General features: G+C 34.3%; 4 protein-coding genes and 1 long non-coding RNA gene across 6 annotated transcripts; 2 read left to right on the plus strand and 3 right to left on the minus strand.

Annotated features, from left to right (window-relative positions):
* Positions 1–3,160: 3,160 nt before the first annotated feature.
* Positions 3,161–6,451, plus strand: LOC133314755 (uncharacterized). Of its 2 annotated transcripts, none has more exons than XR_009751998.1 (4): positions 3,161–3,414; positions 4,985–5,587; positions 5,685–5,804; positions 6,001–6,451. It is a non-coding gene; the product is annotated as an uncharacterized LOC133314755 (long non-coding RNA). The 2 variants fall into 2 exon arrangements; XR_009751999.1 differs by having other exon boundaries at positions 3,161–3,307.
* A 1,642-nt stretch (positions 6,452–8,093) lies between these two features.
* LOC133314754 (phragmoplastin interacting protein 1) lies at positions 8,094–10,721 on the minus strand. The gene is made up of 4 exons (XM_061516281.1): positions 10,164–10,721; positions 9,753–9,924; positions 9,349–9,395; positions 8,094–8,847 (listed from the first exon to the last, which is right to left on the minus strand). The coding sequence occupies exons 1-4, from the start codon at positions 10,625–10,627 to the stop codon at positions 8,280–8,282; spliced, it is 1,251 nt and encodes a 416-aa protein (XP_061372265.1). The 5' UTR covers positions 10,628–10,721; the 3' UTR covers positions 8,094–8,279.
* A 2,319-nt stretch (positions 10,722–13,040) lies between these two features.
* On the minus strand, positions 13,041–14,525 carry LOC133314762 (F-box protein At2g39490-like). Its single transcript, XM_061516289.1, has 3 exons — positions 13,698–14,525; positions 13,374–13,532; positions 13,041–13,277 (listed from the first exon to the last, which is right to left on the minus strand). Exons 1-3 carry the CDS (start codon positions 14,496–14,498, stop codon positions 13,056–13,058), a joined length of 1,182 nt encoding a protein of 393 aa, XP_061372273.1. The 5' UTR covers positions 14,499–14,525; the 3' UTR covers positions 13,041–13,055.
* A 3,000-nt stretch (positions 14,526–17,525) lies between these two features.
* Positions 17,526–18,593, minus strand: LOC133314741 (aquaporin TIP1-3-like). Its single transcript, XM_061516264.1, has 3 exons — positions 18,461–18,593; positions 17,978–18,228; positions 17,526–17,900 (listed from the first exon to the last, which is right to left on the minus strand). Exons 1-3 carry the CDS (start codon positions 18,591–18,593, stop codon positions 17,526–17,528), a joined length of 759 nt encoding a protein of 252 aa, XP_061372248.1.
* Positions 18,594–20,435: 1,842 nt separating this feature from the next.
* LOC133314765 (photosynthetic NDH subunit of lumenal location 1, chloroplastic) lies at positions 20,436–22,969 on the plus strand. Its single transcript, XM_061516293.1, has 8 exons — positions 20,436–20,575; positions 20,654–20,762; positions 20,981–21,064; positions 21,201–21,274; positions 21,361–21,483; positions 21,557–21,628; positions 21,736–21,832; positions 22,361–22,969. Exons 1-8 carry the CDS (start codon positions 20,522–20,524, stop codon positions 22,462–22,464), a joined length of 717 nt encoding a protein of 238 aa, XP_061372277.1. The 5' UTR covers positions 20,436–20,521; the 3' UTR covers positions 22,465–22,969.
* The last annotated feature ends 13 nt before the right edge of the window (positions 22,970–22,982 follow it).

A 22,982-nucleotide genomic window follows, 5' to 3' on the forward strand; every position in this document is an offset into this window, starting at 1 on the left:
AATCTCTAGCAAATTAAACGAAACATGAATTGAGATTCGAAAGATTTTATTTGATTAATTTCTCAAGTTACAAAAAAATAAAAATAAAAGAACACTCAATAGTTCATCAACCTTTGATTTCCTTACAGTTTATTACGTAAATAAACATGTAAAGAAGGGAAGGGATGGCGAGCACACACTTAACGATCCATGCTGCACGCAAGAATGACACTCACTTGAATGAAAAAAGCAGCCGAAAGACAGTGCAAGCAAGGACGAATTAAGCAAATTAAAAGATACGAAATCCTTAATTGTCAGGCAGACATAGGAAATCGCTTGGGGCTTTCTTTGAGCAAAAATTGAAAAGAAAGGTAAATGAGACTGGAATGTTGATATTAATGCCCATAACGTTTGCTTTAAGGGCAGTGCAGAGGCAGACTGCCGCGTCAAAAGCAGCTAGTCCTTCAAAAAAAGAGCAGCAAGGTGTCTTTTGTGCTCCCGTAGAGAAGTTAAACTTCCCATCTAGCACACTGGAACATACGCTTAGTTTAAGTGAGTCACGAGGGCACGATGAAACCGAAGGATCGGGTTTTGGCGGTTTTGGGGGATTTGGTTTATGCGGGCTCGAGGGCTTGGGCTTGGGGCTTGACGGTTTTGGGGGACACTTCACTCGTGCGGAGACATGTGCAAAGAAGAGAATATTGAGTGTGAGGAAAAGGGCAAGGGAAGAACTAGTTTTCGGAGCCATCTCAAATCCTATGTATATCTAATCTATGTATGTTTCCTTCTTCGATTAATGAATCGCAAGTAGCACTGCTATTAAACTTTTTGGTGTAAAGTACTACTAGTTAACTAGCAGGGCATAAAAAAATGAGCGTCGGTGAAGATGAGAATTGTTTGTGTGAATGGTGGCTTTTATAGTGCTCATGATGTTGTGGGGTTGATGAGTTGTAAGAATTTACGTGAAGTTTTAGCCTAAAAAGTAGAACGGGTCTTAGACTCTTAGCTATATTAAGGCAAAGAATTAACCACGTTTTTTTAATTTGAAAATTTTAGTGGGCATTAGGGCATAGCAAACGATGATTCACAACACAATGTTTGACTAAATGTGAAGAAAACCTCAAATTACAACTACATCAAACTGATGAAAGGGCATTCTTCAAATTCTTCAACCACGATTTCTAGATTTTGTTTCTTCCAATCTCTTCTTTGTTTTTGTAAAAGACCAAAAGAATTCTCGGATCAAGAAAAAAGCGGTAAGGATAAAAAATTTGTTTGTTAACATGTTCAATTATGGATACTAGCCTCTATAAAAAATTTAGAAACAAAAACTACAGCCAAACTGTATACAAGAAGGAAAAAACAATAATATATTTTTTGCCTTTCTGCATGATTTAGTTTGCGGTTGAAGAGAATCTGTGTCAATTCTTTGGGCATGCTGATAACATTTTCTTTTTAGAATAATAGAAAAATCAATAAGAAATTATAAAAAGATTATATAATTATAACATGATTTGTTCTCACAAACACACTATGGGGTTTAATTTGACGCACACATGACTTGCGGACTTAATGAAGAAATGATAAAGAAGTAGGATATTCATCCTACCAAATTTTTCTACTACCACTTCACTATTACTCTAATTACCATTGGATTCAAAAGTTATTTTTTTTCTCTCTCTTCATTCAACTTTTTCTCTAATTCATTGGTAATTAGAGTGATAGTAGAAAAATTTGATAATATGAATATCCTACCTCAATGATAAAATAGAAAGGGAAGCGGAAAGATTCTACCTGCAAGAACACATTGAGATAAAAATAAAAAAAAATAAAAAAAAAAATAAGCAACTTGTAATAGACAACACACACCCAACTTTGCTAGACAGTTAACATCATTATAAAATATCCCAATTGTCTGATAATTCACCATTTATTCATTTTTTTTTTCTTTCCGGTTTTGAAACCTAACCACATTGGATTACCAAATAACGAATGGGGAAAGACCAAGAATTAGAATCACAGCTCCCTACCACATTGGACCCAACATCCCAATTACATGACCCAAGGCACGAGCTTATTTTATCCAACTTAACCCTATTTGGCCCAAATGGAACTACCATATGGGACCAAATCAAATCCTTTGAACTCTCAACCCATTCGAATTCCAAACATCCCGTTCTCCACCTCAACTATGCCACCTCTTGGATGGAATGGATTAGAGAGGAAATAAATGTGCATGTTTCCAAGACTAGTTGCTTTATGACAGGCCAACCGGTTATTCCTTAATAAAAATTTTTTTTGCTCACCCATGTCTCCACTTCAATCGGCAAATTTTTTGCTTACCAAATAATTTTTCGTAATTTACCTATTATATTTTGAATTTTTTTTTCTTTAGTAATAAAAAATTTCTTCCATACCAAATTGAGAGTGTGTGATTGTGAGTCTTAGGGATGTGAAGAAAAAAATCCAAATTATCCAAATTGTTTTAGAAACTAAATCAAACAGGTTAAAAAAAACCGGTTTTTTTAAATATTTTTTTAAGGGTAAAGATCCGGTTACAAATTATTTTTTATAAATTTTGCAAATTACACTATGTACTCCCAGGACAACATAGTGTAACCTAATGTTCCTGGAGTACATAGTGTAGTTTGTAAGAGTTTATAAACAAAAAGTTTATAAATATGAGAAATGATATTGTAAGTTGTAACAATCAAATTGTGTTACTACCATGTTACTACAAATCAATCTCACCGTTACATCGATTATGTTGATCCAACGGTTATATTTATTTCCATCTTTGTATGGTTATGATTCTCCATATTTAAAGTGAAAATATTAAATACGGAAAATCATAATCATACAAAGATGGAAATAAATATAAAGTATTAAATTTGAAAAATCATAATCATTAACCGTTGGATCAACATAATCGATCTAACGGTGAGATTGATTAGTAGTAACATGATAGTAAGACAACTTGATTATTTAAATATCATTCCCCTATAAATATAACCCTCCCCTTTTTATAAACCGATATGATTTTTGGTTTTAAATAAAATTTGGATATCCATTTTTCAAACCGGTTTGGATATCCATTATAACCGGTTTAGAACTGGATTGAACCAATACAAGTTATATCACTTGTCATTTCTCACTCTTCTTTCATTTTCCCTCAGTTTTATTTATCAACAAAGAAACCCTAAATCAGCCGTACTATGTTATCTTCGAGGCTTTACCTTCGCCTCCATCAGTGAAGGTTTCAACTATGTTTCTTCGTTACTTCTCAGGTTTCTGCTATTTGGTGGGATTTGACATTAGTCATATATTGGTGAGAATAGGCGAAACATTGCGCAAATATCTGTCGAATATGCTGCCAAGCTTGGATATGCATGTGGATATTGGATTTTCTCTTGATATTGCCCTTAATTTGCATAGGTTATTCTTAAAACCTGATAAGATTTTGCTTTTGGAAGCTAGCTCTATTTTTGCACATCAACTGTTTGATGAAATTTTCATTAGAACGTCTCAGGAAATATACTGGCAGAGATAGTAGCCCAAATTGTTTTAAACCGGTTTTGGAAAAATCAAAAACCGATTTTAAAAAGGAAAAATGGTTCGGTTTGAATTTCAAATCAATTAAAACCAGTTGGATTTGGTTTTTGTTAAAAACCGAACCGCTCCATCTCATTGTGACATCACTTCTCATAGTAGCTAAGAGTGGCTTTTTCTTTTACCCTGCTTCACTGTTTGTGCGTAACCAGTATAAGATGGTGTGTTGGTGTGTGGGACGCAATGAGTAATTAAAAGTGTAGTGACAGATGTTAGAGATTAAGAAAGAAAAAGGATTATGTGAATATTTAGTTTAAATGTGCTTGCAGTTGTTTAGTAGGAATGAGGAAAAAGATGGAGAGATAGTTTTGATTTTAAGTTTTACAGGATAAAGAAAGAAAGCTATCTCCTCCTCCCTTTCCTCTTTTCTACTAAATTATTGTAGTCACGCCTATAGTAAAGTGTTTCAGATCTCCTTCTCCTTCATTACCATCCAATCTTCATCATTGCACTCTTAACTACTCATTACATCACATAAACCATCTCATATTAATCACATAAATTATGAATCAGAGCAGCAGTAATAACCACTTTGAAAAGTAATGTCACAATTCCACTTCCACACAGCTTCTATATTGTCCCACCATTTGGGCTCTCCCAAACTTCACACGTCACATAGTAATCCACCCTACACCCTGAGAAGGTGGAGCTGTAGGAATCCACACTTAGTGTGCCACCATCACAAAACACCTTGGTCTTGATCACCTTCAACAACTAATCCCAAACATTCATATCTATTCAGGACTCATGAAACCAGAACCAGCTATAAAACTTAACTCTCGTGTGCCCAAGAAACCCCCCGAGGACATCAACATAACCATAAACACCAAGCTTCCCTTAGGACCACCGTGACCATATATCCTGCCAGGTGTTCCTTTAGGAGGCCTTAAGGTGTATTGAAGTATGTTGTCTTTTTCTTCATTGAATGACGCACAAAGAAAAAAAATATAGAACTAGAGCTCAGATTTTCAATTTCTCTCCTTTTTTTTTTTTTCCTGTATATTTTGAAGTGTGGCTTTGCGGATGTAGATGTTTTATTCCGGTTAGCAAGGATTCCATTTTTATTTTTGCTGTGACTCCTTAAAGTTGATTCCATTTGGTATTCTTATCTAAAGGAAGATACAAAATATGATGGATCAACCTGTCTTTGGCGGGGTGGATCAACAAAGCCATAATAGAAGAAAATATGATGGTAGTTGATCATAGTAACTTATTTTTATTTTTATCCTTTTCTTGCTTATCCTTTCTGCTTCACCTTTCACGGCATTATGTTCTTAATTAATGATGAACCATGTTACAAATTGTGACTTCAATACATTTGTACAATTGGTCAATAACCAACTGTGTAGCCATGCTCAACACAGAAAACTAAATCTACCTGTGTTTTCTTTTGCAGAGTCATCATTTATGGACAAACCTATAGGAATCCTGAATTTTTTGTCTATATTGAAGGATGCTAACATGAGTTGCGAAGTGCTCTAATGTCATTATTACCATGTGATGAATGAACCGCACCATATTTGTTTGTACTAATTCTTGTACATCTTGAAATTTGTAGACTAGTCAATAATATGGATGAGAGAAGAACCTGAAAAATTCATTTAATAAGTTACAGAATAATATAGTTATCTAGCCTCTGGGAGCTCTGACTGGTGGTAACGATAGCAAATTTCGCAACTTCTTGTTCAGCTGCCTTGATGTAGAAAAAAATCCAATAAACAGGCGGCCACATTTGCTTATACGACTTTGAAAGAATGCAATGGCTCAACTGCATCAAAGAACAAAAATGCCAGAGAGTTCTAGAGTTAGGAATCCATGAAGACCGAAGTTAGATCACCATTTCTAAAACAAGAGTAAGATGGTCAACAAGATACATGTTCTAGTAATATAGTCATCAAATAACAGGTTTTTGTAACTTTGCTCACACATGCACGCAAGCTAGCCTGGTGTGGGTGCAGAAGCCTGTGTATGCAATTCTGGTGATCAAATTATCTTAGATGTATAGTTTATTTTACTTTTCTCTGCCAAATTAACAACTTAGTCCATGAATAAGATAGTTAGCAGGTAACCCGTTGTTTTTAATTGATGACTATCAGGTAATTGTCAGCAACTAAAGCCAAATTCTTATTTTCTCTTCTCTATTGGTCTGGATAAAAAATACTGGGATGGAGTGATGTGGCATTGGCATTCGGGCAGTAGCCATGACAATCGCTTTGGTGAGTTTCTTTTCTGGTACTCGGTGGTATTGGAATCAGAAGCTTGGAGGCAGCCACCTCACTCGTATCTGTATCTGCTGACATGTCTCTGTTACATGAGATTGCACACACAATCAACTATCTTATCAAAATATGACAATCTTATAATCATTTGTTTTCCAATTGTTCAGTGACATTATAATTCCTGAAATGCCAGGAGCAGACTCTTTTACAAAGCAGAAGGGCGAGGAGAGTCAGATAACCTGAAATCCAGTTTTAGATTGCTTCTTGTATGGGTCACTGGCATCATATTTACTACTGTGTCTGTATGGTCAGATGAGCACCTCACTTTAAGATACCACCGCCATCTCTTTCTATCTTTGACACCCAAGTGTATGACCCAAGGATGAGAGCAGTAGAAGGATAAACACACAAGGCTGAGAAGGGAAGGAAAAAAAGGAAATAAATGGGAGTCATCTTTATGGACAATGGCCTAACTCAACTCCATAGAATGGGCATTGGTCTCTTCTCTTCTGCTCAAATGACTGTCATCTTCTGGTTTTCTTCCTAAATCTTGTTTTCAACCTTTTATTAGACTGCATTCTGTGTCAATTCCTTGAACCATATGAAATCTAGAAATGTGAAGTTTCTTATTATTTCTGCTTACAAACGTTGCAACATTCTGGAGACATCAGAATGCAGTTCATGATGCAATGCAGGAACTAAATTTAACTAATGCTTGCACTGTTTCATGTAATATTCCAATTACACAAAATTTTATCTCAAAAAGTTAAATTTTCACGAGAACTGTGTCTGATTGCTCCAAACAAACAACTAGTTATTAGCTATGTAGCACCGATACGACACGCGACACGTGACACGACACGACACTCCGAAATGTCAATCCTAAAAAATTATGGATTTCGACACGTTGGGATACGTTTTAATATTAAATAATATTTTTAATTTATAGAGTGTATATTTCATTTAATATTTAATAATTTAACAAAAAAATGAAACTAAATTAATAATACTCATCAACACGTTATAAAGATGGAAACTTTAATAAAAAAAATAAGAACTGGGATTAGAGAGATATAATATCAGATAGAGAGATCAAATCATATTAGAGAGAGATCAGAGAGAAGAAGATACAACAAGAGCGTGAGAGGAATTGACAACAATGATGCTGAGATGATCTCTTATCTACTTAAGGGGAAAAAAGACAAAAAGATAAAATTGATATGATCAGGTGAAAACTTTATTAATATATTTTAACTTTTTAAAAAAATAAATTTTTTTAAAAAAAATTAAATTTTTTTTTACGAAAATGCCATTTGACCATGTCAGGTCAAATTCGCGTGTCGAAATGGTCAACGTGTCGGAAAAAGTCAACCGTGTGTCCGACACCGTGTCGCCGTGTTGGAGCGTGTCGGACTCGACTCTTCCTATTTTTACAAGTGTCCGTGCTTCCTTGGTTATTAGGCAAGTGGACTAGGTGCAGAAAAGAGGGAAATGATCCACATAGCTAAATACTCTTTTGTATATTACTTTAGGGTTTGTTTTTTTCTAAAGTTACTTTAGATAACTTTATCTAATGTTCATTGAAACGATGTCGTTTTGGGATGTAAATCATGGTATTTTTGTAATTTTAATTTATTTCAGGGATATAATAGTCTTTATCATTCTGATTTTTTAATTTTTCAATTCCAAAACAACGTCATTTTAATGAACATTAGATTAGATAAATTTATCTAAAGTAACGTTAGAAAAGCTTTTTTCCCATTACTTTATTACAAATTCATTCAATATTATGCTGTCTGTCAATGCTCGCATAATAAACAATTCATTGAAGTTTTATTTTTCTCACTCTCACTCTTCTACTCGATCATTTTTCTTTCTCTTTCTCTTCTCTGACATTTTTAACATCATTTCTGAACAATATCTATATAAATGGCTTATCACTTCCATGATTTGGGCTTCAGTTATCACATCGATTAACAAAATTCTTATTTTCCTCATATAATCAACACTCAAAAGTAGTCCCTTATAATATTCACATTTGAATCAAAAAGAGATAGTTGGACAATTTTCCCAACAGCCAAACCGAATGTGCAGAAGCTAGTCGATAATTTTAAAAGAAATGGGGTCAAAATAAGCATTTGAGGAATACCACCAAGTTAAGGTGCAACAAAAAGAAAGCTTTGATTTACTATTGGCTTACGTATAAATTGTCCAACTAGTTTTTGAAGAAAACCTCAAACATCGTAAGAAATTTTTTTCACACTTACTTTTCTTTGCCTATATCAAACACTCGAGGAATTCTCACTTTAAGGTAAAAATAAATAAAATGATAACGAAAAGGAAAGTAGGAAACTGTCAACTTGTTCAACCATAGATACTGCCCTGTTTTATTTTATTTTTAAAAGAAACAAAAATAAAACTGTCTACGAGAAGAATCAGGAACAATGACATGTTTATGTATTCGTGCATGCTTTAGGTTGTGGTTGAAGTGACTGTTTGTTTCTTTGGGCATGCCGAGAACATATGTCCTTTTTCACCACACTCGTAGCATGTCCTCCTCCTCATCTTGCCACTTACAGTGGAACTTGATTTCTCACCATCAACTCCATTAACTGGAGCCTCAGAGCTTGTATTGTTCCTACTCATCTTGACACTTCCAGTGGAACTTGATTTCTCACCATCAACTCCATTAGTTTTATTGTTTCCTGGTTTTTTCTTCAAAGGAACCGCACAACTTATCTTGACAGGTCTACCAGACAAAACATTTTGGTCCAATGTAAGAGCTGTTTTCAGTGACTGACTATCACTGAAATCCACATGACCATACCCTCGAAATTCTCCTGTTTCCTTGTCCATACCAAATCGTATGGACGTTATATTGCAATTTGAAAAGAATTTCCTTAGTTCTTCCTCTGCAATATCCCATGACAAATTTCCAACATATATTCTATTGTATCCCTCCAAAACTTCTGGAGCAAAATCTGATGCTTTACTGGCTCGAGTTGCTTTATATGGTTGGATTTTAAGAAAGAGTCCGCCCCTGTTATACATTAAATATCTTGTGAGCATGACATGAGAAATGAGCAAAAACAGGGCTTTTTGACCAAACCAATGCATTTGAAAAAAAAAATACTAATTCAATTCATTTTTCAAAAGATATTCCAAACTAATGCGGTTAATCTCGCACATTGACCGTACAGGACTTAATGCCAACGTGGAAGTCCCACACAGTAAATGTACGGGACTCTCGTACATTTGTTAACGCGAGACTTAAAGAGTGACTTCCACATTGACACTAAATCTCATATGGTCAATGTGTGGGACTCAAAGAGTCTCGTACGGTCAATGTGTGAGACTTCCATGTTCTATGCTGGCACTAAATCCCACACGTTTGACGTGCGGGGAATTGACCGCATTAATTTGGAATATCTTTTGAAAAATAAATTACATAAATATATATATTCTTTTATCAAATGCCTTGGTTTGGTCAAAAACCCAGTAAAACATCTTTGTATAAGAGAAAATTGCCAGTGTTACTAACATGTCAGCTCCATCAAAAGCTAATGCTCGTTTGGCAGCTGCTTCAGTCTGCAGGAAGAATGCCGCAGAGATGTCAGCGAGTTATGAACATGATCCATAACCAAGAGTCAACTTTTGAAATTGCAAGTTGGTTCTCTGTAATGATAAACTTTTGACACAACAAATCTACTGATGGAAGGAGAATTATTATGTATTGCTAACATAGCCTGCTGATAAATCTTAAGGGCTCAACTGAGTGATCTTAAAATCGGCAAGGGCTCTAACGCAATCAATCCTACCATATAAGGAAGCTCAAAAAAATAGTCTACATTTAACTTGAAATTGCATAATACCAAACAGTGAAGTATAGGGGGCACTAGGAAGGGAAAATAATAAAAAAGAAATGAATACTGCTTTGGTCCTCACCTTAAAACTAATAATGGCAATCCCTCTAAACTTCCCACTTTCAGGAAAACTCATGCAATCAACTTCAGTTATGGTGCCACAGCCTTCAAAATAACTTCGAATATCATCCTCAGTTGAATAATAGGGAATTCCTCCGACGTAAACTTTTGTGGGAACATCAACATTTCCCTGGCTGAATACACATATGAAATAAAAATAAATTCAGCTCACAATCACATTCTTTCTTTCCTTCACATATGAACATTGAACAGTAATACTACAATTAAATACAAATCCAAGTATCCAACCATTGCGTTGTTTGAGACGATTATCAGGACCAACAAAATATTAACAATTAGCCTTCCCTGGGAAAAACAATAATAGATAGAGAGAGAGAGAGAGATTGGGAACAATGGTTGTAATGTATATCACCTGGTAGTGTTATTGGTCTTAGTTAACCCTGTAGCCTCTGGCGTTTCACCTCCATGATTGGAACTGTTCTCCTCTACCGTTTTGGCCTTCTTCTTCTTCTGCTTCTGCTTCTTCTTGTTCTTGCTCTTTGATTTCTTGGAATCCTTGAGAACCCCATTTGCCACATCATCACCTTCTACCTTCCTCTTTCTCTTTTTGTTCTTCTTATTTCCCAAACCCTCTGACCCACTTTCCTTAATCCTTCCTTCATCTTCATTAGCGGCTTCTGGAGGGTGAGGGTTTTGCAAAGATCGAATCTTTCGGCGTTTCTCTCTCTTGGACAATATGGGTTTGTGGGTGGCAGAGTCGAGAAGATTTTTGAGAGAGTTAGAAGATGAAGGGACATCAACAACGTTGGAATTGGTTTGGTCTTGGGTCAAGTCAGCTCTAAGCTTCAGTTTAAGCTTCTTGTTCGATAGAACCATTTCCGAATCCCAGTTAAGCTAAGGCTTCAGCTTCAACTTCAAGCTTTGCACTCTCACGCCGCTGAACAAAGGGTTTTAGTTACCAGGTTTTCGTTTGTTTCGGGGGGAAGACGCGACAAACGACGCCGTAAATAATTTTGTTTTAATGAGATATTTGTTCTGGGCTTTTGGCGAAACCATTAAGCATTTGGGCTGAAAACCCAAATAGAAAAACCCAATTATAGTAAGTCAGTTAGAAAATAGGACATAATAAGGTTTTACTATCTTTGTTAAAATTGAGATTTTAAGTAAAATCGGAAGGGGATTAAAAAATCATAGCAAGATTATGCCTGAAATCGCTCAAGATGACACTCCTCCAGCAGCTCTACTCGGGTACCCCTTTTGTGGGTTTTCGAAATGGGGCTGCTGGGGTATTTTAAAACCCTACCGTCGATGTTTACCCGGGTACACTGCTCCTTACCCGGGTAAATAATTCAAACATTTTCCCAGATTCAAGAACTCTACCCGGGTACACCCCTACATACTCGGGTAGATAAAAAGTTTCAAAATTTACCCGGGTAGGTAATGGTGTACCCGGGTAGGCTTCGTGGTCAACAGTCAAACATGGGCAGATTGGTGTTATGTTTGTTGGGGAGGGTAAATTTTCAAAATAGTTTTGAATGAAGGGCAATTTGGTAATTAATTAAGGGGCATAAGGATCAAAAAGCCGAAAATAGAATAAGGTTTTACTATCTGTGGGCGGGGTTGTTAAAATTGAGATTTTAAATAAAATTGGAAGGAGACTAAAAAATCGTAAAACGTAAAATTGTAATGTAAAAAAATCATAAAAACGTAAAAATATTTGAAATATTGGTAAAATCATTTTGATAAAAAAAATCGTAATAACAAAATCGAGATTTTAAGAACTACTAGAGAATTAGTTTTATTGTTTGGATATGTGATTTAAGATTGATTTTATATAAATCAATATATCTAAATGAATGTAAATTGAATTATTTTTCCGGCAAAAAAATAAAAATAAATTAAGGCGGTAACGTTTAGGAAGATCACTAACTTCATTAAAGATTTATGAAAATATTAAATATTATTTACTAATTGGTTATCTTGAAATCAAACCCAAATCTTAATCATGTTAGCAATTGAAATTACTTTTAATTCTTAAATTAGTGACAAAAAGATATCAGTTTTTTCGTATATATTTATATATTTGGTCAACGTGTAATAAAATCATTTATTTACACTTGAAAGTACTTTTAATTTTTAAACTTTTGAGAAAATTGCTTCTTAATAGGGATTGAATATGACTTTTGACGGATACATTATTTATATTTACACTTCAAAGTAAAAGATTTCTTACGTGAACAAAACAGAACGATTATTTATATTGTCTGGTTTAGAAATCGTGAGAACGAATTTTGATCTTGTCTGCAAGTTTCACCGTTTTCATCCTTTATCTCTATATTTTGTCAAGACCAACTATTGACCATTCAATTTTATATGTAACTTATTACAACAAAGGCCAAAGGGTGAGGAGAAATCATACAGGTAATTCAATGAGTGAATTATTGTGTATTCAATTATGAACCTTCTTTGTCGATGGAATTACATTTAAAGATATTGTTTCGGGTATGAGCCTAAGTTTTAGTATTGGGCTTAAGACTAAAACAGGCTTTCCATCTGAAGAAGAACCTATTGGCGTCTGACACCCATGATCCCCATCTAGGAGTAAGTGCTCCCTAAGTCCATATAAATACATACACAGTATTAAAAGGAGGGACACTTTTTTTTTTTTTTTTATTCTCATTCAACTTTCTCCGGGTACCATGTCCTCGGGGTACGGTCCGTTTGGGCTAGCCCTTCATTGTAACAGTGGGTGCATTAAGCTTCGCAACCGGAGAAAGGACGAGACTAATCCCCAAACCAAAGATTTTTGACTTATCCCCTAGCCCCCAAAGATTTTTCAAGAAACTGCTTGAGGCAAGGTTTGATCCCTGCACCAAGCAATCCCTTGGGAGCTCAGCTGCCAACTTAGCTACCCTTGGGGGTTAAGGAGGGACACTTTATCTTCACAAGCATTTAACAGCATGACCAAGCCTTAGAGCTCTCACCATTTTCATATCACTCACACTCCTCTTATTGGCATACCCATCAAACTTTGGCCAGAGGTACTAGATCCATCGTTACCAGTTATTTCTTTTACTTGCTTAGTAGATACAATTATTAGCTCTTCAACTAGACATTAATATTCACCGCTGAACAAATATGCTGCCTCCTTCAAGATTACATAAATTGGGTATGGCTAAAGACGGCAGAAAAGGAAAAGGAAAGAAACAAAACATGAGGCTCCAATAGATAAGTGACAAACGATCAATTAGGAAAATAACTTGTTTATATCATTCTCCTTTCTCAGGTACATAAAAAATAAAAATCACTGCATAAACACTACATCCAAGCAACTCCCTTTTGATGTCTCTATCTTTGGAGGCTTTCCCTTGACTAGCTGAATTAATTGTTTTGCCATTGAGATTTCATCCTCTGGACTTGTAAATCCCATAAACTTTATCAATTTTAGATGCTCCAATTCTGTATATTTAGTAGCTTGAATTAAGCATGAATTGGACCGTGGAGCCAAATAACTTTTAGGATCAATCTGCACCCAATCAATGATAAAAATGTCAGAACTCTAAAAGTTTAAAAACTATATAGCAAATCAGTAGCATCAATCACTCCCAAGTTAGAAACCTACAGTCACAAAAAGTTGCTCCAAGGCAGGGCATAATTTCAAGAAAGAGACTAAGGCATCGATGCTGTTTTCATGCATATGCTTATCAATCCATCTTAGCTCTCTTAATTTATAGAATATGAAGTTCCCACTCGAAAGAGAAATTGATGGCCATATCAGTGCCTGCAAGAATACCCTTTTGGAGTTAAATTTTGTATAAGAAAAAAATGGACATTCTAAGCTCATTTCATGGTACAACTTCTCACCAACCAAAAAATAAGAAACTAAGCAAGATAAATGCATAAAACCAGCAATAGTAGATGGGAAATAATATAAAGAGCATCATACCTCAAAAGTCCATTCACATAAAGTAAGAACTTCAGAATTCTTTATTGTTAATAGTGCTTCATTGAAATCTTGAGCCTTGTAGTCACTGCAGCTTTGGCCTAGTCTGAAATCAAGCATGGCATCACACAGGTTGAAATGAGATTCTGGTAATATCCGAGGAAGAGGTCCACGATATATGAAAGATTTAAGTTTGGAAGTTCTAAGATGGAGGGACTTCAACTGCAGGCAATCTAAGATGGTTAACTTGTGAAGCTTTGATTTGGATTCAATGCACAAAGATAGCAATCCACTACACTCAATGATTGTCAAGTTCTCAAGATGCTCCAAATTTGAAATGATGGATGAAGCTGCATCACTTGCCAAATAGCTCACTGATTTCAAATAAAGTGTTTTGACTAAGAAAGTAGGAGGAACATGCTGGTAGGTGATGTGTTGTTTATTGAGCTTGAATTGCAGTTCATACTGCCTTTCAAGTTCTTTCTTCCCTGATGAGAAATCAAGAAGAAGCTTACTATTAGTTGCAATAGCTGCATAGAGTGCACTGTCTTCAGCAAAGTGAAATTGAAGCTTGCGGGGATGCTTTAATGGATCAAGTTCCTCAAAACGAGCCAGAAATTCAGCAACAACACCAGTGATATCCTCTGTGGTTCCATATCTAACAAGAACTTGGTTCCATAGGTCTCTCCACCTGGTACATACGAGGCTGGTTTCAAGTGCATTTTCATTTGGCAGAAAAGAAACTATGCTGCTAAGAATTTCGTCTGGCAAATTGTTGAACAGATCCTCTACACTTTCTTCCATGGAATCTCTAATGTTTCAAAACTGGATTAGGATTTTCAACTAACTAGGTGTGGAACAAGAATGGATGTTTCAAAGGTAGCTTTTTAGGTGTTAGAAGACTCAAAATTTGATATTGGTGTCATTATCTGCTAGGGACCTTACGGATAATCTGCTAGGGACCTTACGGATATATATATATATATATATATATATATATATATATATATATAGGTTCAGTGAGTATCAAGTGACTTGATGTAGATTAGGTCCAGTGCACTATATTCTCCCGCGAGAATATAGTGCACAAAAATTTTTGCTTATATTCTCCCGGAAGAACACCATTGTAATGTTTTTGCACTATATTCTCGCCGGAGAATATAGTCAAAATTCACTCACTGGACAGTCCAGTGACTGAATTTTGGATTTTTCGTATATATATATATATATATATATATATATATATATATATATATAAACAGTCTCCACTCTCCACCTTCCGGTCTATATCTGTTGGTCTTTTCTTTCTGTTGTATTCAATTCTAAGGACCATTAATTTCTATGCTTTTAATGTTACTTCCTGGTTATGACTTTGAGATTCAATTTGTTTGAACAAGTTATCACAATGACATCTATATTTTTATTTGTTTAATAACGTGCATTTGACAACCTGAGCTGATTCTTGTTTTTTCATCAATCTGAAAATGATTTTTCAAAGTGGGAAGGTAAAAATGAAAAACAACGTAAAAGTTATTTTTAAGTCGAATTTATGACTTGGAAGTGAAAACAGTTCTATTTTGTTTTTCATCTTTTTCGTTGCATCATAATGTTGACTTTAAGATGTTTTACCTCCTAACTTTTCATCTGTACAATCAAGAAGGCTTCAAAACTCTTGTCACTTTCAAGTACATAAAACTCTAGTCTCTTTGATAAAAATGAATTTCGATTTCAAGTTTCTTTGTTCACCGTAAAATGTTTTGATACTCTCTTACACAAGTTTAAATTCTTTTGATGATGTTTTTTAGTGTAAACAGTTTAATTGGCATGCACGGTGAATCTATAAAAGAATTTTATACCAAAATTCATTTGACGATTTGTTTATTTTTTATATTATGAAAAAATATAATAATAAATAATAGTTTATCAAAATATTAATTAATATTGGTGTAAGATTCCCAGTACGGCAGTACTGCATATTAATTAAACACGACTTCAAAACTACATGTTATGACATTAAAAGAGCAATATATATTTATAAAGGAAAAAATTATTTTCATTCCATGAGATAAGTTTTTTTTTTATATATCCTTCGATAGTTGTATTATTTATTTTTTTTATTTTTTCAGATAATAAAACTCATAAATTTATCTATATGATATAAGATAACTTATTTTTTTTAAAATGAGATTAATAAATTCCATTTATAAATAGCCTATGCGGATAAGTGTTGGGGCTTGTAAAAGTCATTTCAAACGACTTTTTTTTTTTTTTTTATATATAAATGATGACATAAAAGATGACATAACGATGACATAAATGGTCAAAGTAGACCAATTCAAGTGATTACAGGTGGCTTTTAAATAAGTAGCTTGTAAACTTGACAAAGTCGTCACCGTATTTATAATCATATTTAATAGTTTACAAAGAAAGTAGACGTTTCAACCGGCGAAGCGGTTTTAATATTAACCTAAAGTAGCGTGATTTTCGATGTAATTCTTATGCTTCCCACAGCATGAAGAAAGATTTAATTACCATAAGCAAATTATTAACAAAAACGATTTTCCTAGATGTGACGGTTAAATTATAGTATCCAATGACTTCCTTATGTAAATAAAATCAAGAGAACCAAAGCAACATCACAATAAAGTCAAGAAAAATGACCTTTGCACAAAGAAACCTTTCAAAAAAAAAATTTAATAGTCCAAATAAATCTACTTTAAAATATGTAAAAATTTGTAATAGATAAAAGGGATTTGCATTTGTCATTTAACATGACACAACAAAGTTTTTTACACACACAATATTTTGTGGGACTCACACTTTTTGAAGAAAAAAAATTACGACGTGCAAAACGAATCTCTATAACATTACACAATCACTTTTTCTACAACATAACTCTTATAAAACTCTAGATAAAATATAGAAATAAATTAATTTACGTTTTCAATTTTATTGACGTTAACAGACTTCATGTTCCTAATCCAAGTGCATGCTTGTTGCTGCTAGCCAGTAATGCCACCTTTCCTTTATAATCAAGTATATATGGCCTGTTCTTTTGTTCTTTTTGGATGCTACTCCTCTTGACTTCGTCCTCAAGAACATTTTCAAGCATACTTTCAGCAGGAAAATTAGCATTAGTCACGTACAAAGAATCTTAGGCCACATGGCATGGTGCATGCATATGGAATCAATGCCAAATGGCATTGCACAAGCTATAAAATTTTGCATAAATTAATATTCTTTTTTTTCCTTTCTTTTTAATTTACATGGCATGCAATTTTCTTTCATGCACATTAAAAATGGTATGAGTAACCAACATTTATTCATTTTGTATGTAACCAACACTTCTATACATGCTTGTATGTATATATCCAGTTTGGATTAAAAATTTGGGCCCTATTTTTTTAAAAATCTTGACAATACAAATCTTTAATAATAATTTAGGTTCTATTACCTAAATAGAATAAAAAAACAAAAAAACAAAATCACTTTCCGTTAAATCAAACTAGTGAGTGTGAGGTGGAGTAAATCCTTATACGTAGTCTTACTCTTGCATAATTGCAAAGATATTATTTCCTAAATTCGAATCTATAACCTTTCAATCATGAAAGAACAATTTTATCATTACTCTGGTTCGCCTCCTTTTAAATTGATAAAGGGAATACTAAAAGAAAATTAAAAGGGAAAAAGAGAGAGAGAGATTGATCTGTTAATGCTGTTTCAGAATAAAGGACACATTCATTGGTTTGATAAGTAAGAGTTTGATTCATTCATTTATTCACTGCTGAATATGGAGATGACCAGATTACATCCAAAAAAGGAAAAAAGGTTCTAGACTTCAGAATTTGAAAGGGGTTGATGACCATCATCACCAATAAAGATATTATCATAGAGAATGGCAGCAGTTGCTGAACCAATGAATGGGCCAATCCAATAGACCCAGTGATGAGTCCATGACCCACTAACCATGGCAGGGCCAAAGGACACAGCTGGGTTCATTGATGCACCATCAAAAGCACCACCAACCAAAATATTAGCACCCACAACAAAACCAATTGCTATTGGGGCAACAACACCCACATTCCCTCTCTTTGGGTCTATTGCTGTGGCATAAACTGTATATACCAACCCAAAAGTCATCACAATCTCAAAGACTAGTGCATTCCAGACAGACACACCAGAGGATAAAGAAAAAGCTGATGTTTCCTGCACAATGCAAACAAAAACAGATTCAATCATGGGAAGAGTGCTGATCATTATTAAAGATGAAGAATGAATAGTACCATTCCACCAGTGGTGAAATTGAGAAGAATGCAAGCAACAACTGAACCGAGTAACTGTGCAATCCAATACAAAATACTTCTCAACAAGGTTATGTTTCCTCCTAAGAAAGCACCAAATGTGACAGCAGGGTTCACATGGCCACCAGAAATGTTTGCCCCAACAGCCACAGCCACAAAAAGTCCAAATGCATGAGATAATGATGCAACTATGAGACCATCAGGAGTTGCAGGTCCATTGTTGGTAATTTTGCCTGCCACAATAACCAACAACTAGTCACCACATTAGTATCCTAAAATTCTCACATTGCTAAGCATTAGAAGGAAAAAAAAATCTCAAAATAGGGAACAAAAATCACATGACCCTTATTTTGAAAATGGCAACTTTTGTTTTAAATTGTTATAAAAGCAATTTTAACTTATATTAAAAGTTTCAAAAACACATTTTTTTGAATAAAAGGAATGAATCATATAGAGTGTGCTCACTATAAGCCATGCCAGAGCCTTGGCCAGCAAAAACAAAAATGAGCATAGAAAAGAACTCTGCAAGTGCTGCTCTAATTGCAGAAGGATGGCTAGCCTCTCCTGGTGTCCCAATTGCAATTCTATACATTGCCATATTAGCTAAGGAATCAGAAACTACAGAAACAGAAGCCTGTGTGCTTCTTAATTTTCTTTTCTTTTGTTTTTTCTTTTCTATTTTGGTTAAGAGTGAGCATAAACTGTGAGACTCTTTAAATAACAAAATTAACGGCTAAAGACACGGTCCAATTGTTTCCCGGTAAGACTGTGTACAATTAGTTTATGCCTACAAGTACGAGTCCTCATGCTTGGAGTCATTCATTTGCTACCTGATACCTATATTTGGTCCTAGTTTTGCCACATTTTTGGCTGTCATGTTACGTGGTGCAGCTACAACTAATTGGTAGATCAAAGGGTTGAAATAGTCACCTAAGTACTTTCATATTATCCTCCAAGGTTTTCATTTGTACAATTCATCCTCCTAATCTATGTCCAAGCCCATCTATAATAATTGATCCCCTCAGTCTTAGTGTCGTCCTAATTGACAATGAAACTTGACAATTAATGGAGATGAATTGCACAAATTAAAAAAGTTAAGAATTTTATTGTTAATTTAGTCACCAATTTAAATGTCTTTAGGACGGAAGTATGGATTTACACGTTTCAGGTCAGCTAATAAGTTATATAAATTGCAAATTGCATTAATCAAAATTTTAGATGACAAGCTACAAATAAATTAATGTTCAATGATGTCTTTTAAAACTTATCCGAAGTAAAAGGATGATTTTTCTTCTTGCTTTCGATTTATTATGGTCATTTTTAATAATAACACTCCAACAAATTCTCTTTTATGACTGGTTTAGTATCGCATGACCACCTATTGCAACAAATAAAAATTAACTAGTGTGCAATTTATTTTACAAATAATTTAGGCCAACTTGATAAAGACATAACTACATATAAATTTAGGACTTGCAAATATTGCATAAGAAGTTGAAGCTTCCCTACCGAAAGAGAAAGGAGTGGGATCCATCTTGAAAAAAAGAATAGAAATTAAAAAAGCAGTTGGCACGAACATTGAAATGAGGGTGGTAGAAGAAGAGATTTCTTGTGAAATTGAAATATTTTTCTCATAAATTTAAGTTTTCAGCTGATATTATTAATATTGGATTTTCTAGTGTTTTCCTTTAATTTGATGTTTCTAATATTATAAAAGATAAGTTTATGTCCTACACACATATATATAAAAATATGTGTAGCCTATATTCTTTCTTCTTCTTATATGGTTTCACGTAAATCTCTTACAACATAATAAATATTAAATCGTTTTTTCTTTATAAAACTGACCCAGCCCAAATAAAAAAAATACAAACAAGAACTATTCTTTGTTAAAAGATATGGGCCAGAAAGCTTTTTTTTTTTAGTAGGTTGGGCCATAAAACTTTTACAAGTAAATATCCTGACTTTTGGAAACTACCATGTTCAGAACCATATAATGTCCTTATACTGGGGCCAGGCCCACTTTATCTCAACTCTCAAACTCGTAACTGGGAAAGGAATAATAAACTCGTTATGGATCATCCAATGACAAATAATAGAAGAAAGACTAAATATCATTTTTGGTCCTCAACAAATTTCACGATACTCATTTTAGTCCCTAGCAAATAAAAAGGCCTATCGTGGTCTCTAAAAAATTCAAAATGAACCCATTTTAATCTTTTTAGGGACTAATACGGGTCTTTTTTGAATTTGTGAGGGACCACGATTTTAACTAAATGGATCCATTTTGAATTTATTAGAGACCACAATGGGCCTTTTTATTTGCTAGGGACTAAAGCGAGCATCATGAAATTTACTGATGACCAAAAAGGATATTTACTCTTGATGAAAAGAGGAAAGTCATGTTTAACTGTCATATTGACCACAAACTCCGAACCACATATCTAAAGCCTGAATTATATTATCCAGTATTCCAAGTACACACACACCCCATTACAATAGTGAAGCTCTAAACAACTGTCAAATATGGTAGTTTCTTCGTGCTCTTTGAGCTGGACTTCGCCCTGCTTGTCCCACAAGGTGTGTTGATGATTTTTTACATTACATTCAGACCATATATATGTTGTTACTCACGTACTTAATTGTTCACTATTTCAGTTAAACTTGCCACATTCAAATTATTTGCCTCGCAATAATTCAACCTCAACTTCCAAAAGTGTCTTTTGTGCATTGGACACAGTCTCCACAGGAGAATCAGAACTCAGAAGTATCCATCTTCATTAAAGCTTTATCTGAATTTTCACTATAAATTCATTCTGACATGAATATAAGTAGGAGACCTGAACCATTTTCTTTTTAGTAAAAAATGAGAATTTGATGATAAACAAAGTTAGTTCTCTTTGGTAGAAGTAGATTTTGAGTAGTTCATATATTGAAGAATTTTTAAACCTTAGGGGCTTCTCTCATCTCCTTCCAAATTTTCAGGCCATTGCCAGAGAAGACCACTGTTGTTGGGTTTTGGAGCATTAACAGCAAATTTACAACCAACAAATTTGCTCTTTGCTGAAGGTGAATTTCATGCCCGGTGATCTTTTTTTTTTTGTTATTGAGCTTCACTAAAAGGTTTTTTATTCATATATATGTGAAACTGAGAGGAATCATAATCTTCTGAAATTTAGTAATTCTACTACTCTTTCTTGTGTAGAAATACCAAAAAAATACCGAGCTTTTGTTGACAATTCAGATGGGTATTCTTACATATATCCCTCAGATTGGAAGGTAAGAAATAAGGATCATATTAATCCCACAGAAATGCTAGTTTCAACCAGATAATTTTCTAGAAGTCTGAATGATCTCCTCCCTAGGAATTTGACTTCAGGGCTCATGATTCTGCATTCAAAGACAGATATCTACAGTTACAAAATGTAAGGGTGAGATTTATACCAACTGAGAAGAAAGACATCCGAGATTTGGGTCCAATGGAAGAGGTGATGATGCTGAACTTTGTGTCCTAATGTTATAGAGTCTAATTTATACTTAACCAGTTTGTATATTAAGCAGGTTATATCCAATTTGGTGAGACATATATATGCTGCACCAAACCAAAGACCTACAATATATGACATGCAGGAGGTTTCTTCTCATTTTATTTCTTCCGCAGATGAATTCTTTTTAGTAAATTTCTTATGATCATGATGGCCAATGGCCAACTAACAAGCATATCTGATTTCTGAATGCAGCGAACGGTAGATGGAAAACATTACTACACATTTGAATATGTACTTACATCACCAAACTACTCTAGTGCCTCCTTTGCAACAATTGCTATAGGAAATGGTATGTAACCTACCATCTCAAATCTCAATGTGCTACCCCCATAAATGCTCTCTCAAAGTAATCCTAACTCAATAAATATGTAGCTCAGATAAAAAGACATAAAACTGATGGGATTAGCAGTTTCGGGAAAGCTTTGAGAAGATTAATTCTTCAAAAATGAATTCCAATTCCTTCAAAAATATGTGACTTCTGGGTGTCATGGGAACATCTAGATATAACTGCTAACCTACAAACTTGACTGCACTTGACTTCTTGCATGACTATGAAAAGCTTACTAAATGGTATACCCTATGCGTTTCAAGTTTTATACACCAAAATCCAAGTACATTAGGGAACTAAAATGTTGTCATTTAATCAAAAAGCTCAGTATATTCATGCTAGGTTATCAAATAAAAGAATCATAAACAAGTTATTAATTTAGTTTTGCAATTGGAAATATGTCTAGATAAAAGCATAATTGAAGTTGCTTCTATATAATGGCATCATGTCATGGTTGTAATGCTAACTAATAACCTGCACTTTGTACAGGAAGGTACTACACATTAATTGTGGGAGCCCTTGAGAGGCGATGGAAAAGAGTACGAGATCAGCTTAAGGTGGTAGCAGACTCCTTTAAGCTCCTTGACATCTGAAATGTTACAGGACAATGCAAGACACTAATTATTTGCCAACAGATCAAGTTTGACATATATATATATATCAAAAGCAAAATAAACTATTGCAAGTGAATAATTTCATCTGTCATACCAATAGAGAATTTCTTTCGCTGTCCCATCCATACATTGCATGCTGACTGCTGAGGACGCCCACTTTGACAACATACATTATATGTGTATGTAGACTTCCTCGATCCAGAGAACTACAAAGGGTTGCCATGAAAATGACCACTCACTAAAGAAGCCTAAATATCAATTCACAGCATGTGAAAGAGATTAAATTAATGCTTTAGTTAGAAGGAAAAGGAAGTATAAACATTTGAGCCACAGTTTTTATAGTACTCTATATTTCATTTTTTATTGAGATTTCCACTTTTTTCGTAACTTAAATGATAGGGAATCCTTCGAATTGGATGTTCTTTTGAGTCTTTGTTCGTTTGTCCTTCCGTCCATGTAAAAGTATTTGGTCTCTTGATCCTTCTAGTGTGTCTTCA

This window comes from Gastrolobium bilobum, unplaced genomic scaffold, assembly GCF_033153095.1.
Source record: "Gastrolobium bilobum isolate Gb01-03AN ecotype WA unplaced genomic scaffold, APGP_CSIRO_Gbil_v1 utg14977, whole genome shotgun sequence".
In the NCBI taxonomy this organism is placed as follows: Eukaryota; Viridiplantae; Streptophyta; class Magnoliopsida; order Fabales; family Fabaceae; genus Gastrolobium; species Gastrolobium bilobum.

What these genes read in the sequence shown, in the direction of transcription:
- LOC133314765 (XM_061516293.1), top strand. Translation starts at nt 20,522, where the DNA reads ATGGTAGTTTCTTCGTGCTCTTTGAGCTGGACTTCGCCCTGCTTGTCC. An exon ending in AGGAGAATCAGAACTCAGAA is followed by an intron (nt 20,763 to 20,980) that starts GTATCCATCTTC and finishes CCAAATTTTCAG; the next exon opens with GCCATTGCCAGAGAAGACCA. An exon ending in AAATTTGCTCTTTGCTGAAG is followed by an intron (nt 21,065 to 21,200) that starts GTGAATTTCATG and finishes TTTCTTGTGTAG; the next exon opens with AAATACCAAAAAAATACCGA.
- LOC133314754 (XM_061516281.1), bottom strand. Translation starts at nt 10,627, where the DNA reads ATGGTTCTATCGAACAAGAAGCTTAAACTGAAGCTTAGAGCTGACTTG. An exon ending in AAGACCAATAACACTACCAG is followed by an intron (nt 9,925 to 10,163) that starts GTGATATACATT and finishes ATGTGTATTCAG; the next exon opens with CCAGGGAAATGTTGATGTTC. An exon ending in TTGCCATTATTAGTTTTAAG is followed by an intron (nt 9,396 to 9,752) that starts GTGAGGACCAAA and finishes TTCTTCCTGCAG; the next exon opens with ACTGAAGCAGCTGCCAAACG.
- LOC133314741 (XM_061516264.1), bottom strand. Translation starts at nt 18,593, where the DNA reads ATGGCAATGTATAGAATTGCAATTGGGACACCAGGAGAGGCTAGCCAT. An exon ending in AGGCTCTGGCATGGCTTATA is followed by an intron (nt 18,229 to 18,460) that starts GTGAGCACACTC and finishes TTATTGTGGCAG; the next exon opens with GCAAAATTACCAACAATGGA. An exon ending in ATTTCACCACTGGTGGAATG is followed by an intron (nt 17,901 to 17,977) that starts GTACTATTCATT and finishes TGCATTGTGCAG; the next exon opens with GAAACATCAGCTTTTTCTTT.
- LOC133314762 (XM_061516289.1), bottom strand. Translation starts at nt 14,498, where the DNA reads ATGGAAGAAAGTGTAGAGGATCTGTTCAACAATTTGCCAGACGAAATT. An exon ending in TATGTGAATGGACTTTTGAG is followed by an intron (nt 13,533 to 13,697) that starts GTATGATGCTCT and finishes GTATTCTTGCAG; the next exon opens with GCACTGATATGGCCATCAAT. An exon ending in TGGAGCAACTTTTTGTGACT is followed by an intron (nt 13,278 to 13,373) that starts GTAGGTTTCTAA and finishes GATTGGGTGCAG; the next exon opens with ATTGATCCTAAAAGTTATTT.